General features: G+C 39.1%; 1 protein-coding gene across 2 annotated transcripts in view; it reads left to right on the top strand.

The window, feature by feature from the left end:
- Positions 1 to 413: 413 nt before the first annotated feature.
- LOC105035045 (phosphoenolpyruvate/phosphate translocator 1, chloroplastic-like) overlaps positions 414 to 19,439 on the top strand; it is a 48,262-nt gene continuing 29,236 nt past the window's right edge. The window contains exons 1-7 of one of the 2 annotated variants that reach the window (XM_073248018.1): positions 414 to 945; positions 2,429 to 2,551; positions 2,647 to 2,799; positions 3,210 to 3,295; positions 3,825 to 3,909; positions 4,139 to 4,258; positions 4,374 to 4,442. In XM_073248018.1, the coding sequence (XP_073104119.1) occupies positions 604 to 945; positions 2,429 to 2,551; positions 2,647 to 2,799; positions 3,210 to 3,295; positions 3,825 to 3,909; positions 4,139 to 4,258; positions 4,374 to 4,442 (978 nt within the window). In that variant the 5' untranslated portion in view covers positions 414 to 603. The remainder of the gene's footprint in view (positions 946 to 2,428; positions 2,552 to 2,646; positions 2,800 to 3,209; positions 3,296 to 3,824; positions 3,910 to 4,138; positions 4,259 to 4,373; positions 4,443 to 19,439) is intronic. The other variant, XM_073248019.1, reaches the window with a different exon arrangement.

Raw genomic sequence — 19,439 nt, forward strand, 5'->3', positions numbered from 1 at the left:
GTTCATTATCGGAGAAGTTCGGACGATCGAGGAGGTTCGGAGAGGTGCCACGTACAAAGTCGGAAATCAGAAGAGCACAGAAAAAATCGATCCTTTATAAATTTCGATCGGAAGATACTTTATACCCAACAGATATTATATGTGATATACTTTTATTGCGAGCCCCAGCACCCACACGCAAGTGCCCCCGTGCAAGGAATCAATAATATTAAATGATAAGAGGATCCACGCAAGCGGTCGGGCGGATTCGCGTGCCATCAATATTAAAGATAGAGCCCCAACCGCAGGAGCATCGTAACAGGAGACAGGCTGCAGGCGGCAGGGTCAACTTAAAATAATTAATTTATTTTAGGTGAAATAATTATTTTTTGATCAACAGTTGTAAATACATATATTTATATTTTGTTTCAGAGAAGCGAAACCAAACCAACTCAGCGAGCCGCCTTGCCCCGCCTTTTCCTCCCCGGAGCACACCCACGCACGCAGTCGTCTCCGACTTGGATACTCTCGTCTCGCCTCTGTCTTCGTGCTCTGGTTCCAGTTGGCGTGGTGGTCGCGGAAGTTAAAAGACAAAAAGAAAAGAAAGAAAGAAAGAAAGAGAAGATGCAGCAGAGCTCCGCGGCGGCCTTCTCCACCATCTCGCCGACTGCCCCTCTCCCGGGGTACCGCCGCCCCAGGATCAGGCTCGGGCCAAGCCCTGTTGGCATCCGCGGTAGATGGAGGTCCCTCTCCCTCTCCCTCGCCTGTCGTCCTCATTTCTTCCCGTCCCACCCCCGCCGCCGCCACGCCCCCCCCCTCCCGGGTCGCCGGGCCACCGCAGTCCGTGCGGCCACCGACGGCGAGAGCAAGGCCGGGTCGGAGGCTCTGGCGGAAGCGTTGCAGCTAGGAGCTCTTTTCGCTCTCTGGTACATTTTCAACATCTACTTTAATATATACAACAAACAGGTCAGCTCTCCTCCTCCTCGTCTTCCTTTTCTCTCTCTGTTTTTTTTTCTAAAATAATTTTCTTCTGTCTGATTTTTTTTTTTTAATTCACGTTCGTTCTAACTTCGTTATATAATAAAGAAAAGAAAAGAAAAAGAAAACGTTGGCTGATGTTGGATCATCCGACATGTCGCGTGCCTTGTACCGTTTGGTGTCGATCTTCTCATGCGCTTCTCGTTTTTAATCATGTAGCCATGCCCTTCTCTTATACTCTTCACCGTGCCTCTTCTTATACTCTTCATCGTGCGTTTTCTCTGCCTTATGTAAACTTTTCTTTCCTTCTCTTCTCTAACAGCCCCCCCCTCTTCCTCCCTAAAACCCCCTGCAAGCTGAAATTGCGTGCACGTCTAATGTAGCCTTGCTCCTCCCGTCTGTCCCCTGCTTCTTTTCCTTTTTTGGTTTCCCTGTAAAGGCGGCAACAATAGGTGCTGTAGTTTATGGGCAATTAATTGTCCTTTCTCTGTATAAAGGATAATAAGAAGGATGATATCAATTTGTATGTTGCTAAGCCATTGGAAATCATGGAGGATACAGATACATTCTCCAACAGGATATAGGAATGTGAGGTCAGATAACCCCACAAGAAGTCACATTTCCATCAAATTTCCTGGAGAATGTAGGAACTTCAACCCATATTTGGAGGATCCTTTCTTGGATCTGTTTGAAATGTCAGCCATGCTGGTAAGCTTCATGTAGTGAAGGATTGTTCGGAGTTGAAACTTATGGCTGCGACAAGCAGAATGGATGAAATTCCAAAGGACAGCAGAAGGAAGCTGCGAAGAAAGATGATTCCCTAAATTGACCATAATACTTTTTTATGAGTATCAATGCACTCATACTGTGTGATCACTAGAAACTTGGGATCTCTAAGAGCTCCAGTGATTTCCATCTAAAAGACAGAATACCTTGTTAGTGACTTGTGGTATATTTGTATTCTGGTTGGGGAAAAAAAATGGTCACCATGCAAGGTGGCTACATGGAGGGATCCCAGCGAGTTTTTGAAGAGAGGTGCCATATGCATACATAAGCCTGTATTTATAATGGTTTCGGCTATCTGGACCGTATCCTTAGGAAGAATGTAAACTACTCATGTATGACCTCTGGTGAATTATACTCGGTATCTGAGCATCTCTTTGTTGTTAGGTTGGCATTTAACATTATTTGTAGTTGAAGTAATGCCAAGAAATAAGATTAAAATTTATTTTTCAGTAATGTAAAGCTCTCGTTTCGAGGGTAAATAAGTCAAGGAACATTTTCCTGCTTCATCTCTTCTGTGATATTGACTGAAAAGCTCATTGTGGGGCAATGTGTTCCATTTGGTGTGTTAATATTTTTTAACATTTTTTTGTAGGTTAAATTTTCTACTTCGCAAAAGAAAATGTTTTCTTTTTTCGGAAACAAGATTTTTTAGAGATCTGCTGAATGTGATTGTTGTGTATGACAGGTTTTGAAAGTTTATCCTTTCCCAATAACTATCACAGCTTTTCAAGTTGCCATAGGTACAGTTCTTGTCCTTCTGATGTGGTCTACAAACCTTTACAAAAGACCTAAGCTTTCTTCTTCACAGGTATTTCAAATGTCGTGCATGGATTGTTTTTTGATAACTCTGACTGATGCAAAGTCACAAATCTTGCATCTTAATTGTGGGTATCTAAATGCTAGCTTGTAGCAATCCTGCCATTGGCTATTTTCCACACATTGGGCAACCTTTTCACTAATATGAGCTTGGGAAAAGTTGCTGTTTCGTTCACTCACACAATCAAAGCTATGGAGCCTTTTTTCACAGTCATCCTGTCTGCCTTGTTCCTAGGAGAGGTAAAATTTTCTACACTGACCACACTTGTTGCATCCTCTAGAAACAGTGGCCTCAGAAAATAAATAATGGTTATGTCTAGAGTCTAGACTTTTATTGTTTTCATTCTGGTAGGATTCTTATAGTTGGTAGTATTTTTGTGCTCCTTTTTCTGAAATGGTGATCCACTCGGACAAAATTCTAAACTTCATTATAAGATCAAACGTGCCTTCATATCCTTAATGCAATGGTGCCAAGTACACTCCATGTTTTCATCAAAATATAGGGGAATTGAATGTGTCATTATCAGCAAATGCTTACATGCTGTGGCCTCATATATTTGTGCCTTTTAATACTTTAAACAATTACTGCAATTTGCAGTTGTCATAATGCATCAATGTATTTATTTATTTTTGGTTAAATCTGTATGCAGCTTCCTAATATTTCAGTTTTGGCTTCTCTTGTGCCAATTGTTGGTGGTGTTGTTTTGGCATCCTTCACTGAAGCATCTTTTAACTGGTAAGTAATTCATACTGAAATTAGATGGCATCTGGTTTGACAATAGAGTAGGATATGGCTTATTATAAGCCTCATGTCTGCCAAACAGCTTTTGACAAACACACGTAAACAGAGAATAGTTATGCTGATCAAAGTCACTGACGCTGAGCATAACTATTTCAAGGGGAAGATGCAATAAGCTATTCCAATCATAAAGCCATCATATGTACCTACCTTTGTTTTATGGGCAGAAATATCCCTCATCCAAAATTTATAAATTGTAGCCAAAGGATAATTGAAATTACTCAATTGTGTGACCAAGGTTCGCCGTGGCACAAGTTTCCCTATTCACAGTTTTCTTATTCCCAAACCAAATACAGCCTTTACAAAATGTTGTGCATGAACCAACTGTTAATAATTTGTTCTTTCTATTCAAATCTTTCTCTCTCTCTATGTGTGTGTGTGTGTGTGTGTGTGTGTGGGCATGCATGCACGTGCACATGTGTGAGGCCATAAGTTATTCTCACAAACTTGTTATTCTGGAAAATAGGGCTGGATTTTGGAGCGCAATGGCATCCAATCTTACCAATCAATCTCGTAATGTAATCAGCAAGAAATTCATGGTTAAGAAAGAGGTAACCTGGGATTTTCAGAATAGGTGTCAGTCCATCTGCTAATGCAAGCTTTTGGTACTTGCTTAATTGCTCACACTGCAGTCCACCTGATTGATACTAATATTTTTTTTATTAAGAGAATAATAATAGTGAAGTAACTACTTATGTCTTGCCATATCTACTGTGCCATATGCCCATATGGCTATCATTATCAATTTTGATTCTTAACAAACAATCTTTTCTTAAACAGGAATCTCTGGACAACATAAATCTCTTTTCCATAATTACAATTATGTCATTTTTCTTGTCAGCCCCTCTAGCTCTATTTATGGAAGGCATCAACTTCACCCCATCATATGGGTATTCTGCTGTGAGTATGCTACTGTGAAACCAAATCACTTGTATGGTTTTTCATTGAGATATTACTGTACATACTTCTTAAATTGTTAATTTTTTATACCTCTTCCCCTATCCTTGCTTTATAGGGTTTAAATCTTAAAGAGATATATGTGAGGTCTCTTCTTGCTGCGCTCTGTTTTCATGCTTATCAACAGGTGAAGCATTCTTCATTCAATGTGGCTATATTTATTACTCTTAGAATGTTGTGCTCTGAATCAATTAGTATTGCCTGCTTTATGCTTATGTTTTTACTCAAGATTGAAACATACACTAAAATGAAAAGAGGGCCCTTGGATTAATTTTTGATAATAACATGATACCTGTTGCTGTAAGGCTCAAAATCTAGAGTAGAGTTGATCAACTAGAGTGAGGTTGGGCTGGAGTGATCCTTGCGACCTGATGAGAATTCCTCCAATCTGCAAAACCAATCAAAAAACCGAATGGGGATCTTCCGGTTCTTGATCCTCTGATGCTTAAGTCAGTTCGAGCCTTGAGAACGGAATGGAAAAGAGTGGAAGAGCAAGAGAGGTTGAATAGAACTGGAGGAAAACTGGGTAGAAGTCAAGAGTCTGGCCTAATTTTCTACCGACAGAGTCTTCTCTAGATTCAGAGAGTAGAACTTACTTATGGACGATCCCTGATCCTATATTTATAGAGGGGATGAGAAAGTCATTTCAGAGTTTGTTAGGCCGTTAGAAGAGTTTGTTAGGTGGTTAGAGAGCCATCTATAAGTGAACTGACGTATAGCTGTGCATATCTCATGGCCAGCTGTAGTTGGGTTGCAGAAATCACGGTGCGCGTTCGCAGAACGACTAAGTCTGTCACTATGATAGTTCTCTTCGATATATGATCGGGATGAGATAGGAATGCCATAACAGTCATTTCGGATAGAGGCGACACCAGGATTTAGATGGGTAAATATCCGATTTGAATATTTTCTTGTTAGGTGAGACATCATCCGAATAGAATACAAGGATGTCCTTCATTTAGATCGGTAAAATACCGAGCTAAATCTGCTAACTGATAAATTGGTCTGTCGGAATCTGGCGCTTTGAGATTGGTATCTCTTTGATCTCTTACAATGATGCCACGTGTCTTGAGACTGGTTTAATGCACCAACACTTTGTCCTCTACTTCCTATATCCGAGGTGATAAATTTTTGATCGGACTATGAAGTAAAAGTATCTTCATAAAGTTGGGTTTTTACTAATTTAGGAGGCATTTGCCTTAGATATCGGATTTTACCGGTTAGGACATCTTATTTCCGAATTAAAATTTTTGGTCCGATTTCTTACCGATCAGAAGATCTCATTTTCGTATGTCTTTTGACTCAGTTTTTCATCGATTGGGAGATCTTATCTCTGTGCTTGAATTGTTTATTCGGTTTTTCACTAACCAAGAGATCTTATCTTTACATTTGATTTTTGGCTCAGTTTTTCACCGATCAAGAGATCTTATCTTTGTACTTAAATTTTTGACTCAGTTTTCATCGTCTAGGAGATCTTATCTTGCTCGATTTTTCATTGATCAGGAGATTTTATCTCCGCACTCGAATTTTTGACTCAATTTTCATCGGTCAGGAGATCTTATCTCTACATTTGAATTTTTGGCTCAGTTTTTACTGATCAGGAGATTTTATCTCCATATTTGAATTTTTGGCTCAGTTTTCATCGGTCAGGACTTGTCTCCACATTTGAATTTTTGGCTCAGTTTTCACCGGTCAAGAGATCTTATCTCCACATTTGAATTTTTGATTCAATTTTCACTGATCAGGAGATCTTATTTTCGCACTTGCTTTTTGGCTCAGTTTTCATCGATCAGAAGATTTTATCTCCATACTTGAACTTTCGATCCGATTTTTATCGATCAGGAGATCTTATCTTTACATTTGCTTTTTGATTCAATTTTCACTGGTTCGGAGATCTTATCTCCATACTTGAATTTTCGATCCGATTTTTATCGATTGGGAGATCTTATCTCCATACTTGCTTTATGGCTTGGTCGTTCACCGATCAGGAGATCTTATCTCCGCATTTGACTTTTTGACTCAGTCGTTCATCGATCAGGAGATCTTATCACACTTGAATTTTTGATTCAATTTTTATCGATTAGGAGATCTTATCTCCGCACTTGCTTTTGGCTCTGTCGTTCACCGACTAGGAGATCTTATCTCCATATTTTACTTCGAAACTTTCCGAGCTGGTGTTGCCGCCGTCTGGAATAAATGCGTCGTACCTTGAGGGTATTAAAATTAATTTCTTGGTTGAAAACGAAGAATCTTGACATTTTAGGAAATGATCCGTTAGATCTTCTACCATCGTTGTCTAGACGGTGAAAGAATAGTACCCTACAAGCCAATCGCATGGGAATGCGAAGGGACTTTTCTATATTTTCTTCCTACTTATTTACATGATATTAGTTATTATTCATGAGGTATTATGTTTTATCATATGCTGTATCATATTTTTATGATTATGATAAACCTCATAGATTAGGACAATGATTTTAGGGCCATAATGAGATCATGCCAGTGAGACCTAAAATCTTGATAGTCCCAATCTAAAATATTTTCAGTCGTTGGATCATCGAGTCAGAGATCGATGATTCCGACAAGATCGGTACATCCTATGTATGCTCGATGGAGAGGGTGGTTGATCTCATAATCACTTATATGGTGACACTAATATAAATATGTAGGTGCTTATTAGAGAATGAGTTCACTGAATTAACCTGTAGGAAGAATATCTGATGGAGCCTTACAGCATGTCAACAATGGTTCTTCAGTGGGAGTGGTGCATGTGATCCTTTGATCTGAGATCACCATAGTACCTTATATACATGGACCCTTACTTTGGTTTATTCCTTAGCATACCATTTTGAGATGTGTGTGGGATATTTTGGGTATGGCGAAGTGTGCATGGAAGTTGTGAGTGGTCAATAAGGAATCGATCACTCTTTGTAGGAGGAGAGAACATCCTATGTGATCTCATAGGATGATGACTCTGAGAGTCTTTGACCAGAGCAAGGATGAACAGTAGAAAATATTTCTACTGATTCATCAACCGAGTCATCATCATCGGATCGAGATATATATAGATAGGTATTTGGATTTGACATATTTCTATATCCATGGCCTTTTCAGGATGTTGTGTGATCGAAGGATTGAATTGCATGGTAACTCACCAAGGAAAGATAATTTTGGTATTTCCATCAAATTTCAAATCTTCCGAGTAGTCACGACACATTGTTAGACGTCAATCTTGATTTGTGGACTCATCAGAATTAAAAGAGTTTAATTCAAGAATCAATTAAAAAGAGTCCTAGTTGATTGAAACTCTTGAGTTGACCTAATCTAATCGGATTAGGGTTACGTCAAGGTTTTGGGTCCACTGCTGGTTAGATTTTGAACTCAATGGGTCACACACAATAGGGATTTAGTCTTGGTCCAATCTATTTGGATTTATTATAAATCCAATAGGTTAATTGAATTGCTAGCACATGAATTAACCCAAGTTCCCAATTGGATTCAGTGCAAATATGTTTGTGCTAACCTTTTGCTTTTTGCCTTGATCTAATGTGATTGGGTTTGAACCATCTAATTTATTAGTTGGTTTATCTGATTTTTATGGAAGTGTTCCATATGGTTTAAACCATCTCCATGCCAAAAGCCACGCAAGAATAAAATTAACGCCCCATTTATTTTGGCGTTAAGGAGGAAGAGTCCTTCTTAACATGGTATCTTAAAATTCTTTCAAGTTCCATGCGTTTTCCATTAATCCTCGTGTCATGGGATGGCGCTTGGGATATGAGGCGTGGAAGAGGAGTCCTTCTCTGAGAAGGAACTCCACACCAAAATATTTTGGGATGCCTCATTTTCTGGGCATTGAAATGGAAGAGTCCATTTCACATTGGACTCTTAATTCTTCCTTTTATTTCTCGCATTCCTTTTACTCCACGCACCATCTGATGGCTTCTGGAGTTATATTGACATAGAAGTGGAGGAGTCCTACTTGAAGGCTCTTCCACACCCAAATAACTTCTATATAAAGAATTTAATCTTTGGTGGAAGTTATGGGACGTCGCATGGGATGATGTTGCGCCAAACTTTATTTTTCTCCCTTGTCTCTTAACTATTATATGCCATTTTTATGGGACTACAGAAGGAAGAGTCCTTCTGCTCCTTAACTTCCCCACACGCCATATAATTGTGGTGATTTATTGAAATCACCGCGTGGAGAAGTTGGGACGCCAAGAGTTGGCATCCCTTGGAGATTATATGGCGCCCCTTTGTTACCTATTTAAAGGGGGTGCTACACCTTGGTTCCATGTCCATTTTTCTGTCTGAGAGTTGGCATGAGAATGAGAGGAAAATGAGAGGAAAAAGTCTGGATAAAGACAAGAAAAAAGAGAAAGAAAAATAGAAAAGAAAGGAAGAGAAAAAGGAAAGCATGAGATACTTGTTCTAAAATTAGATTGTTCAAGTATTGAACATTTGATTTAATTTTTGTGTGGTGAGATCTTTTAGGAAAGGGTTCCTAAAGAGGTCCTAGTGGAGGTCATGAAGGCGTACAAGCTGTGGTGCAACCAGTCTTGAGCTGCACATGTATCCTGCCTCTACGGATATCCATCGGGATCAATCTCGAATTGATCTTTTTGTAGTAGGTCCTTCTCCAAGTAGGATTTCAACCTTTTAGAACCTTGATTAACCCTTTGATTTAGATTGCGGAATCAACTCTTTAATTTGCAGCCTTTTCTTTTCGTTCCTCGCTGTAGATGAACTACTCCTCAACTCTTGACGTGTAGAAAGGTAAGACGCCCAACCTATGGGCGTGGGAAAGAGAAGAGGGAGAGGGTGTAGTGTGGAGAAGGGAGAGAGGGAGGGAGATCTGGTTTTTAGTCAATAAAAACTAACTATAAAATTCTAGGGGACCTCATTATATAGGCCCTTCTCTGATTCAAAAGAGGAATCCAATTAACTTAAAAAGGTACATCCTTATCTCATAAGAAATTTTATTTTTTTAATCTGATTTTTTTTCAATAAAATCAGACTTAATTGGTAGGTTATCATCCTCCTTTGATAAGAATATGAGGCGCTCCAGTCAGATATGGAAATCTGAATAGGCACCCAAGGAATACAGGGCAGGTAGTTGGGACGCCAACCCTTGGCGCCCCATTCTAGGGTTTTCATTCAAGAAAGGAGGCGTGGCCCCTCTCTCTCCTCCACGCCAATCCACAAGAGGGGGCGGGCCCCTTTTGCATTATCCAGGGGTTAGCACCCTTGGTCCTGCCAAAAAGAGAGGAAGGTGCCACTCTTCTTTCCATTTATCCCACACACACATTAGGAGATAATGAAGAGATAATGAGGAGATAATTTAGCCAACTAATTGACTTAATCTAATCCTCTTGGGCTCACAATTAGAAGCCCAATTAAACTCAAATGGATTTAAGTAAGATTCAAGGCTATGGGCTTGATTCAATCGAAGTCCCGAGAAGAATTAGATTTAACCATGTGCTAGTATGATTCTTTTAAACCTAATAGGATTTTAATAAATCCTAACCCAATTAGAACTTCATAAGTCCAATTGATAAATTCAAGATTAAATCTCTTTATGTGTGACCCCATAGGTTCCATTCTATCTGGTAGTGAGATATATCGTGATCTCCATCACAATATCATCGAAAAGAGTTTCGATGGATTGGAACAATTCCAACTCTATCTTTCGAGGATCATCGATCATTAAGTCGACGTCCGATAAGTCCCACAATCCATCAGTGACACCTAGCAGTATGTAATGGCAACTTAGTAGAATGAAAGTATGAACCTCTAGGTGCAATTATCGTATGATTCGGTCTTTCTATCGTGAGTCCCGACTTGACGGAGGTGATGGAGAACTCGTTAGACTCCATCGTTAGTCATATGCTAGATTAGCTCAACTCAAGTTCATTTGTGAATCTCATGGAAACTCTTTTTCAGTATTCACACTTGCTTTGGCCAAAGACTTTCGGAACTCAGTTTCGTAAATCGCATAAGACTTCTCCTTTTCTATCAAGGTCGATAGATTCCATCTAGGTGCATCCTATTTCAAACAGCGAACCTGAACCTACTGAAGCCAACATACACAGTAAGAATCCGAATGGCTAGAGATCAAGAGAACGTGCAGTCAAACTCAGTAGTCTTGCTGCGAATAATCAATGATACCGTAGGTTAAAGGATCACTCACACCACTGTAGCATCGAGAAGACCACTGATGAGTGAGTAGACATCCATGTGGTTTCTCATGTTGGTCACGCTCAGTGCAAGTTGTTCTCTAGCAATCACCTGTACCCTCACTCCAGTATTCCTACACTGCAGACCCGAGACTCATCTGTCCGTAAAGGAGATGAACTGTGCATCGATCTCGAATGGATTGATCACTGTCTTTCGTAATGATTCTTTGATCGAGAGCATTTAGAAATTAACCATTAATTAATGTATGTCTCAAATTTTCAACACTTTGAGAATATACAAAAATTATCTTTGTTAATTCCTAGGACAAATCATAGACACAAATATGATTGGAATGAAAAAGTCCTTTATTGATAATAAAAAGTATTACAAGTATAAGTTTAAGCCCTAAAATTGCAAAATGTGTCGGCCAACAATTGGCTTATAGAGCACAAATCTAACAAACTTTCACTTGACTTAAAGCCAATTGGCCATATACCTAAGGTCCATCTTCTCAAGGTGAGCTTCGATCTTCTGCTGGCTGAGAGGCTTGGTCAGCGGGTCTGCTACGTTTAGCGCGGAGTCGACTCTCTGCATCTCGATGAACTTCTCGAGGTATTCGTGTATGATGTGAAACCGCCGTTCTATATGCTTGAATTTCTGGTGAGATCTGGGCTCCTTAGTGAGGGCATGGCATCGTTGTTGTCGTAGTGCAGTGTAATGGCATCTGATGGCATCACATCCAGCTCTGCAATGAACTTTTTGAATCAAAAAGCTTTCTTAGCAGCTTAAGAGATGGTGATGTACTCGGCTTCCATAGTCGAATCTACAACGATTGGCTGTTTGGAATTCTTTCAGCTAGCCGCACCACCATTACACAAGAAGATACATCCCGATGTAGACTTTCTATCATCGACATCAGTCATGAAGTCTGAATCGGTGTATCCTTCAACTTTCAACTCTGATCCTCCACCAAAGATCAATAACAAATTCTTAGTCTTTTTCAAGTACTTAAGGATGTTTTTAACAGCAATTCAGTGTTCTTCACCTAGATTCGTCTGATATCTGCTCATGACACTCACGGTAAAGGCTATATTAGGTTGTGTACATTACATGACGTACATGAGGCTCCCTATTGTCGAAGCATATGGGATCTTGCTCATGCGCTGGATCTCTGCAGGTGTGTCGGGACACATCTTCTTGGAGAGATGAATGTCATGTCTAAGGGGCAAAAGATCTCTCTTGGAATTTTACATGCTGAACCTTTTCAGCATCTCCTCTATGTACATTCGCTGTGGGAGTTCTATCATTCTCTTAGATCTATTTTTATCGACCTTTATACCAAGAATGTAGAAAGCTTCTCCTAGGTCTTTCATGGCAAACTCTTTTGACAACTATACTTTGACCGATGACAGTATGGGAATATCATTCCCAATCAGGAGGATATCATCCATGTACAATACGAAAAATATGACAGCACTCCCATTGACTTTTTTGTACACACACGGCTCCTTGTTTTTGATGAAATCAAATGTTTTGATCACATCATTAAAGCGAGTTCCAATTTCGAGATGCTTGCTTAAGTCCATATATGGACCTTTGCAGCTTGCAGACCTTGTGATCACTATCATTGGATGTAAAATTTAAAAGCTGCTTCATATAGATATCTTCTTCAAGATATCCATTTAGGAAGACAGTTTTCATATCCATCTACCAAATTTTATAATCATGAAAGATTGCTATTGCAAGCATAGTACGGATAGATTTCAGCATAGCCACGGACAAAAAGGTTTTATGATAGTTAATGCCTTTGCGCTGACTATAACCTTCGCAAATAGGTCTTTACCTTATCATCTGACCCAATTTTTTTTTTTTTATAAATTCATTTATGCCCAATAGGTATAATACCCTCAGGTGGATCTACTAAGGACCAAACTTAGTTGGAATGCATGGAGTCAATTTCTGACTTTATCGCTTTCATCCATTTTTCGGAGTCTATATCTAACATTGCCTCATCGTAGGTCTTGGGATCATTCCTAATGTGCCTATCTCCACAAGGAATGCTTTCCTTAAATCTTCTGTAAGAATACGTAAGTACCTTTCAGGAGGACGGGAGACTCTACTTGATCTACGAGGTGGAGGTATCATATCTATTGGCTCATTACTGGGTTTAGATTCTTGGACTCAATGTTCTTCAGAAATTTTTTCTGAGCTTAATCTTCTTTCCACTGCCTCTATCTTGGATAAACTCTTTTTCTAAAAAGATGGTATGATGGCTCACAATCACATTGTGATCCTTAGGAAGATAGAAGTAGTATCTCATTGTTTTCTTAGGATACCTTATAAAGCGAGCCCTAAAGGATCTAGCCTCTAACTTGTCCGCCTGCTGTCGCTTGATATGGGTCGAACATCTTCAAATCTTGAGGTACCCAAGAGTTGGCTTCTTACCATGCCATAACTCATATGGTGTGGTAGGAACGGATTTAGAGGAAATCCGATTCAAAAGATGATCGCAAAAAGCAATGCATGTCCCTAGAGAAAGATAGGAAGGTCTGTGAAGCTCATCATAGATTGGACCATATCTAATAGGGTTCGATTGCTCCTTTCGGATACCCCGTTGAGTTGAGATATCTCTGGAGGTGTCCACTGTGAGACTATGCCATTATCCTTGAGATAGGTTCGAAATTTTTCACTGAGGTATTCCCCTCCTCGATCTGATCAAAGAATCTTTATGGATTTTTCGGTCTGTTTTTCTACTTTATGTTTGAACTCTATGAACTTTTCAAAAGCTTCAGACTTTCGGTGCATCAGATACACAAACCCATACCGTGAATAATCATCGGTAAAAGTTATGAAGTAAATATAGCCACCCCTGGCTTGTACATCGAATGGACCACACATGTCAGTGTGTACTAGGGTTAATATCTTAGTGGCCCTTTCACCTTGTCCCACAAAGGGGAGCTTGGCCATTTTTTTTTGAAGACATAATTCACAAACTGGATAACACTCGGAAGTCAATGGTCTGAAGAGATCATCTTTTTTCAGTTTGTTGAGTCTGTCTTCTTCAATATGGCCTAGCCTAAGGTGTCATAGATATTTTTGGCTAATCCTATCTCTAAGTTTCTTAGATCCTATAGCATTTTCAATTTGCTCGTTAATATTTACACTCGCATCCATATGCAAATGATAAAGACCGTCAATCAAAAAAGTACGTACAACAACTTTATTTCCGAAATAATTGAACACATATCTTTTTTGAAATGAAAATTATAATTATCCTGTGGCAACACAGAGATGGAAATCAAATTTCTACTGATTACAGGTACATAATAGCAGTCTTTAAGAATTAAACTAAGTTCTAACGGTAATCGCAAAGAGTAGATCCCCACAGCCACAGCAGCAACCCTTTCTCATATTGATTACGCTCAGTGCAAATTGTTTTCTAACAATTACCAATATTCTCACCTCAGTATCCCTATATTGCAGATCCGAAACTCATCTGTCCATAAGAGAGGTGAATAGTGCACCGATCTTAAATGGATTGATCACTATTCTCCATGATGATCCTTTGATAGAGAGCATTTAGAAACTAATCACTAATTAATGTATGTCTCAAATTCTCAATACCTTGAGAATATACAAAAATCATCTTTGTTGATTTTTAAGACAAATCATGGACACATAAACATGATTGAAAAAAAGCTCTTTATTAATATAAAAATATTATAAGTATAAAATTAAGTCTGGAATTACAAAATATGTCAGCCATCAATTTGCTTCTAGGACACTCATCTAACAAACTCCCACTTGACCTAAAGCCAATTGGCTACCTAAGGCCCATCTTCTCAAGATGAGCTTCGGTCTTCTGTTAGCTGAGAGACTTGGTTAGCGAGTCCGCCACGTTATGCATGGAGTCGACTCTCTACATCTCGACGAATTTCTTCTCGAGATATTCGCGTATGATGTGGAAGCACCGCTCTATATGCTTGGACTTCTGATGAGATTTGGACTCCTTAGCGAGAGCTATAGCGTCGTTGTTGTCGCAGTGCAGTGCAATGGCATGTGATGGCATCACACCTAGCTCCACAACGAACTTCTTGAACCAAAAGGTTTCCTTAGCAGCTTCAGAGACGGCGATGTACTCGACTTTTATAGTTGAATTTGCAATGACCGGCTGATTGAAACTCTTCTAGCTAACCGCACCATCATTACACAAAAAAATATTTTTCGATGTAGATTTTCTATCACCAACATCAGTCATAAAGTCTGAATTGGTGTATCTCTCCACTTTCAGCTTCGATCCTCCATCAAAGATCAAGAACAAATCCTTAGTCCTTTTCAAGTACTTAAGGATGTTCTTTATAGCAATCCAGTGTTCTTCATCTGGATTCATCTGATATCTGCCATGATACTTATGGCAAGGATTATATCAGGTCATGTCCATAACATGGCATACATGAGACTCTCTATTGCTGAAGCATAAGGGATCTTGCTCATGCACTGGATTTTCTCAGATATGTCAGGGCACATCTTCTTGGAGAGATTAATGCCATGTCTAAGGGGTAAGAGACCCCTCCTTGAAGAGATTAATGCCATGTCTAAGGGGCAAGAGATTTCTCTTGGAGTTTTTCATGCTAAACCTCTTCAACACCTCTTCTATATACATTCACTGTGAGAGTCCTATCATTCTCTTAGATCTATCCCTATAGATCTTTATACCAAGAATGTAGGAAGCTTCTCCTAGATTTTTAATGGTGAATTTTTTTGACAACCATATTTTGACCGATGTCAGGATGGAAATATCATTTTCAATTAGGAGGATGTCATCCATTTACAATACGAGAAATGTGGCAGTGCTTCCACTGATCTTTTTGTATACACACGGCTTCTCATTTTTGATGAAATCAAACGTTTCGATCACATCATTAAAGCGAGTGTTTCAACTTTGAGTTGCTTGCTTGAGTCCATATATGAACTTTTGCAGCTTGCAGACCATGTGATCACTATCACTAGATGTAAAATCTAAAGGCTATTGCATATAGATATCTTCCTCAAGATATCCATTTAGAAAGGTAGTTTTCACATCCTTCTGCCAAATTTCATAATCATGAAAAGCTGCTATCGCAAGCAAAGTGTGGATGGATTTCAGCATGGTCATGGGTGAAAAGGTTTCATTATAGTTAATACCTTCGCGTTGATTGTAACCTTTTGCAACCAGCCTTGCCTTATAGGTCTCTATCTTACCATCCGATCTATTTTTTTTTTTTATAAATCCATTTATATCTAACAATACCTTCAGGTGATCTACTAAGGACTAAATCCGATTGGAATGCATAGAGTCAATTTCCGACTTCATCGCTTCCATCCATTTCTCGGAGTCTACATCTAACATTGCCTTATCGTAGGTCTTAGGATCATTCTTAATGTCCGTATCTCTCACAAGGAACGCTTCTTCTAAATTCTCTGTAAGAATACCTGAGTATCTTTCAGAAGGACGGGAGATCCTACTTGATCTACGAGGTGGAGGAGATACCACATCTACTGGCTCACTATTGGGTTCAGGTTCTTGGACTCGATCTCTTCTGAGATCTTCTCTTTGAGCTCAATCTTTCTCCCGTTGCCTTCATCTTGGATAAACTCTTTTTCTAAGAAGACGGCATGACAGCTCACAATCACATTGTGATCCTCAGGAAGATAGTAGTATCCCATGGTTTCCTTAGGATACCCAATAAAATGAGCTTTAAAAAATTCAGCCTCTAACTTATCCGCCTGCTGTCGCTTGACATGGGTCGGATATTTCCAAATCTTGAGATATCCAAGAGTTGGCTTCTTACCATGCCATAACTCGTATAGAGTGGTGGGAACGGATTTAGAAGAAATCCGATTCAAAAGATGGATTGCAGAAAGTAATGCATATCCCCAGAGAAATATAGGAAGATCTGTGGAGCTCATTATGGATCGGACCATATCTAATAGGATCCGATTCCTCTTTTCAGATATCCCGTTGAGCTGAGGTATTCCTGGATGTGTCCACTGTGAGACTATGCTATTATTTTTGAGATTGATCCGAAATTCTCCACTAAGGTATTCTCCTCGATCTGATCGAAGAATCTTTATAGATTTTTCGGTCTGTTTTTCTATTTCATGTCTGAATTCTATGAATTTTTCAAAGGCTTCAGACTTTTGGTGCATCAAATACACAAAATCATACCATAAATAATCATTGGTAAAAGTTATGAAGTAGAATAGCCACCCTTGGCTTGTACATCGAATGGACCACACACGTCAGTATTTACCAGGGCTAATGTCTCAGTGGCTCTTTTTTCTTGTCCCACAAATGGCAGCTCAGTAATTTTTTCTTAAAGACGGGATTCACAAACTGGATAAGACTCAAATATCAATGGTCCGAGAAGACCATCTTTCTCTTGTTTGTTAAGTCTGTCCTTTCCTATATGGCCTAGCCTAAAGTGCCATAGATACTTTTGGCTAATTTGATCTTTAAGTCTTTTAGACCCTACGGTATTCACAGTTTGCTCATTAATATTAACACTCACGTTCATATGCAAATGATAAAAACCGTCAATCAAGAAAGCATGTGCAACAATTTTATTTCTAAAATAAATTGCACACATTTTTATTGAAATGAAAATTATAGTGATCCTGTGCTAGCACAGATATAAAAATTAAATTCTTACTGGCTACAGGTACATAATAGCAGTCTTTCAAAATTAAATTAATCCCTAATGGTAATCGTAAAGGGTAAGTCCCGACGGCTACAGCAGCAACTCTTGCTTCATTGCCGACCTGATGAGTGATCTTGCCTTTCCTCAGCTCTCTAACTTCTTCAAGATCCTGCATAGAAGTGCACAGATGAGCACTTGAACCAAAATCTAGAACCCAACTAGAAGAAGAGGAAATCGTGAGATTAGTTTCAATTACGAGTAAGTCAGACGTACCTTTAGAAGGCCCATCCTTCTTCCTATTCTTCACAGTTGCTAGCTAGGCCGGACAGTTTCTTCTATAGTGGCCTTCGACATTGTAATGGAAAAACTTTTCTTGTCATCAGTCTTCTTCGAAACTTGCTTCTTGGGCTTGGTCTCATTCTTTTGCTTCTTTGTAGGTTTTTTTTTCTTGAAAGAAGATTTTCTCTTAGATGAAGCCCGCTCCATAGTCAGAACTGTATCTTTGGAACTTTTCAAGGTGCCCTCAACTGTCACCAATATATTCAGCAATGCGGACAAAGTGTTATCAATCTTATTCATATAGTAGTTTATAATGAACTGCCTATACAAATTAGGAAGAGATTAGAGGATCAAATCCACTTGCAATTTTTTATCCATGTTCATCCTGAGCTTCTGAAGTTCTTCGATGTCCTTGATCATTGTCAAACAATGATCATTGACGGATTGTCCATCACACGTTTTTGCTCTGAATAGTCATCGAGAGACCTCAAAGCGAGCTGTGGGACTCTGCTCACTGTACAACTCTTATAGATGAGTCAGCATCTCCTTAGCAGTCCTCATGTTTTCATGTTGTCGCTGAAGATCATTGGACATGGACGCTAGAATGTAACATTTCGTCTTATTGTCCTCATCCACCCATTTATCAAGTGCTGCTCATTAATTAGGGGATAGACGTGCTGGTAACACAAGCACATCTTGGTCTAGAACATGGATTAGTTTCTTGGAATTGAGAACGATTTTCAAATTCCAGAGCCAGTCTTTGTAGTTCATTTCGGTCAACCTATTTGTGTCAAGGGTGCGAGCTAAGGTATTGGAATTCGACATGGTTATCTGCAAAGAGAACAGTTTTAGTTAGATATTTGTACTTATTAAATGTTTGTTCTGGAGATTTTAAAAACAAACAAAGGCTCTCACTATTTTTTCGAATCTCCCACACTCAGATGGAGAAACAAAAATCTATACATGATCGATTTCTAATGGATACTGCGGTCCCATTGATCCATACGTATCTCACCTAACAGTTATTAGTGAGCATAGATCAGTGAGTGGATAACCCCTTGTCCATTGCTTCACTAAGCAAGATGCAACGGGTTTGATTTCTAAGTCTTGTGGCCTCACCTAATAGTTATTGGCATATTTTTTGGTTAAGTTAAACCCATCGTTCATCAGCGGACACAAAACCGTCATTGGGATTTTCACCTAACAGTTATTGAGCCCAATCCCATCTCTACCCTGGGACATCAAATGTCAATAAAGTGGTTGTACTTTTCCGATGCAACCGAACTACTGTAATTAGCCGAGAACGATCAACACCAGAAAGATACCCGCATCTCTATAACGATGAAAGACCTCTAGACTTAATATTTAGTGAGAAGATTTAGGTTTAAATCTCTTCTAAATCAACAGATATGACATCCGACTGATCAAGTTCAGGTTAGCAAATCCATGTCTGACTTACCTAGTTGGCATAGGTGAACACGAGTCAACAAATAACCTAGCATGAAACTGAATCTTCCAAAATGGCCAAGTTAAGATAAATGGGGGTGCCCCCATTGCTTTCTTTAGACACCAACGAATTGGCCTGGTCAGACAACGGAACCAATTAAATAACCATCATCTAGATACTTACTTTAGACACCAAATTGGTCGATTAGAATCAATCAGGTTACTTTATTGAAATGGGTCTGAACTACTGAGCCAAATTTGATTTTGAGTCAATCAATTTACATCAAAATATGAATTGATGCAACCAACTACAACTAAACTGACTTTGAGCCCCTTTGACCTAATCCTAACCAACTAATGATTAGGTTCAATCAACTGTTCAAAATCGATAATGAGTTCTAGTCTGATATAATCAATTGATCTTAATTATAGTTTGATCACTAGACCTAATTTATTTAACCCATACTCACATGTAATAACATAATTTTCAGATTCTAAAAATATTTTTTAGATTATGTTTCATTGCATGCATTAGTGAC

Source organism: Elaeis guineensis, chromosome 13, assembly GCF_000442705.2.
Source record: "Elaeis guineensis isolate ETL-2024a chromosome 13, EG11, whole genome shotgun sequence".
Lineage (NCBI taxonomy): Eukaryota > Viridiplantae > Streptophyta > Magnoliopsida > Arecales > Arecaceae > Elaeis > Elaeis guineensis.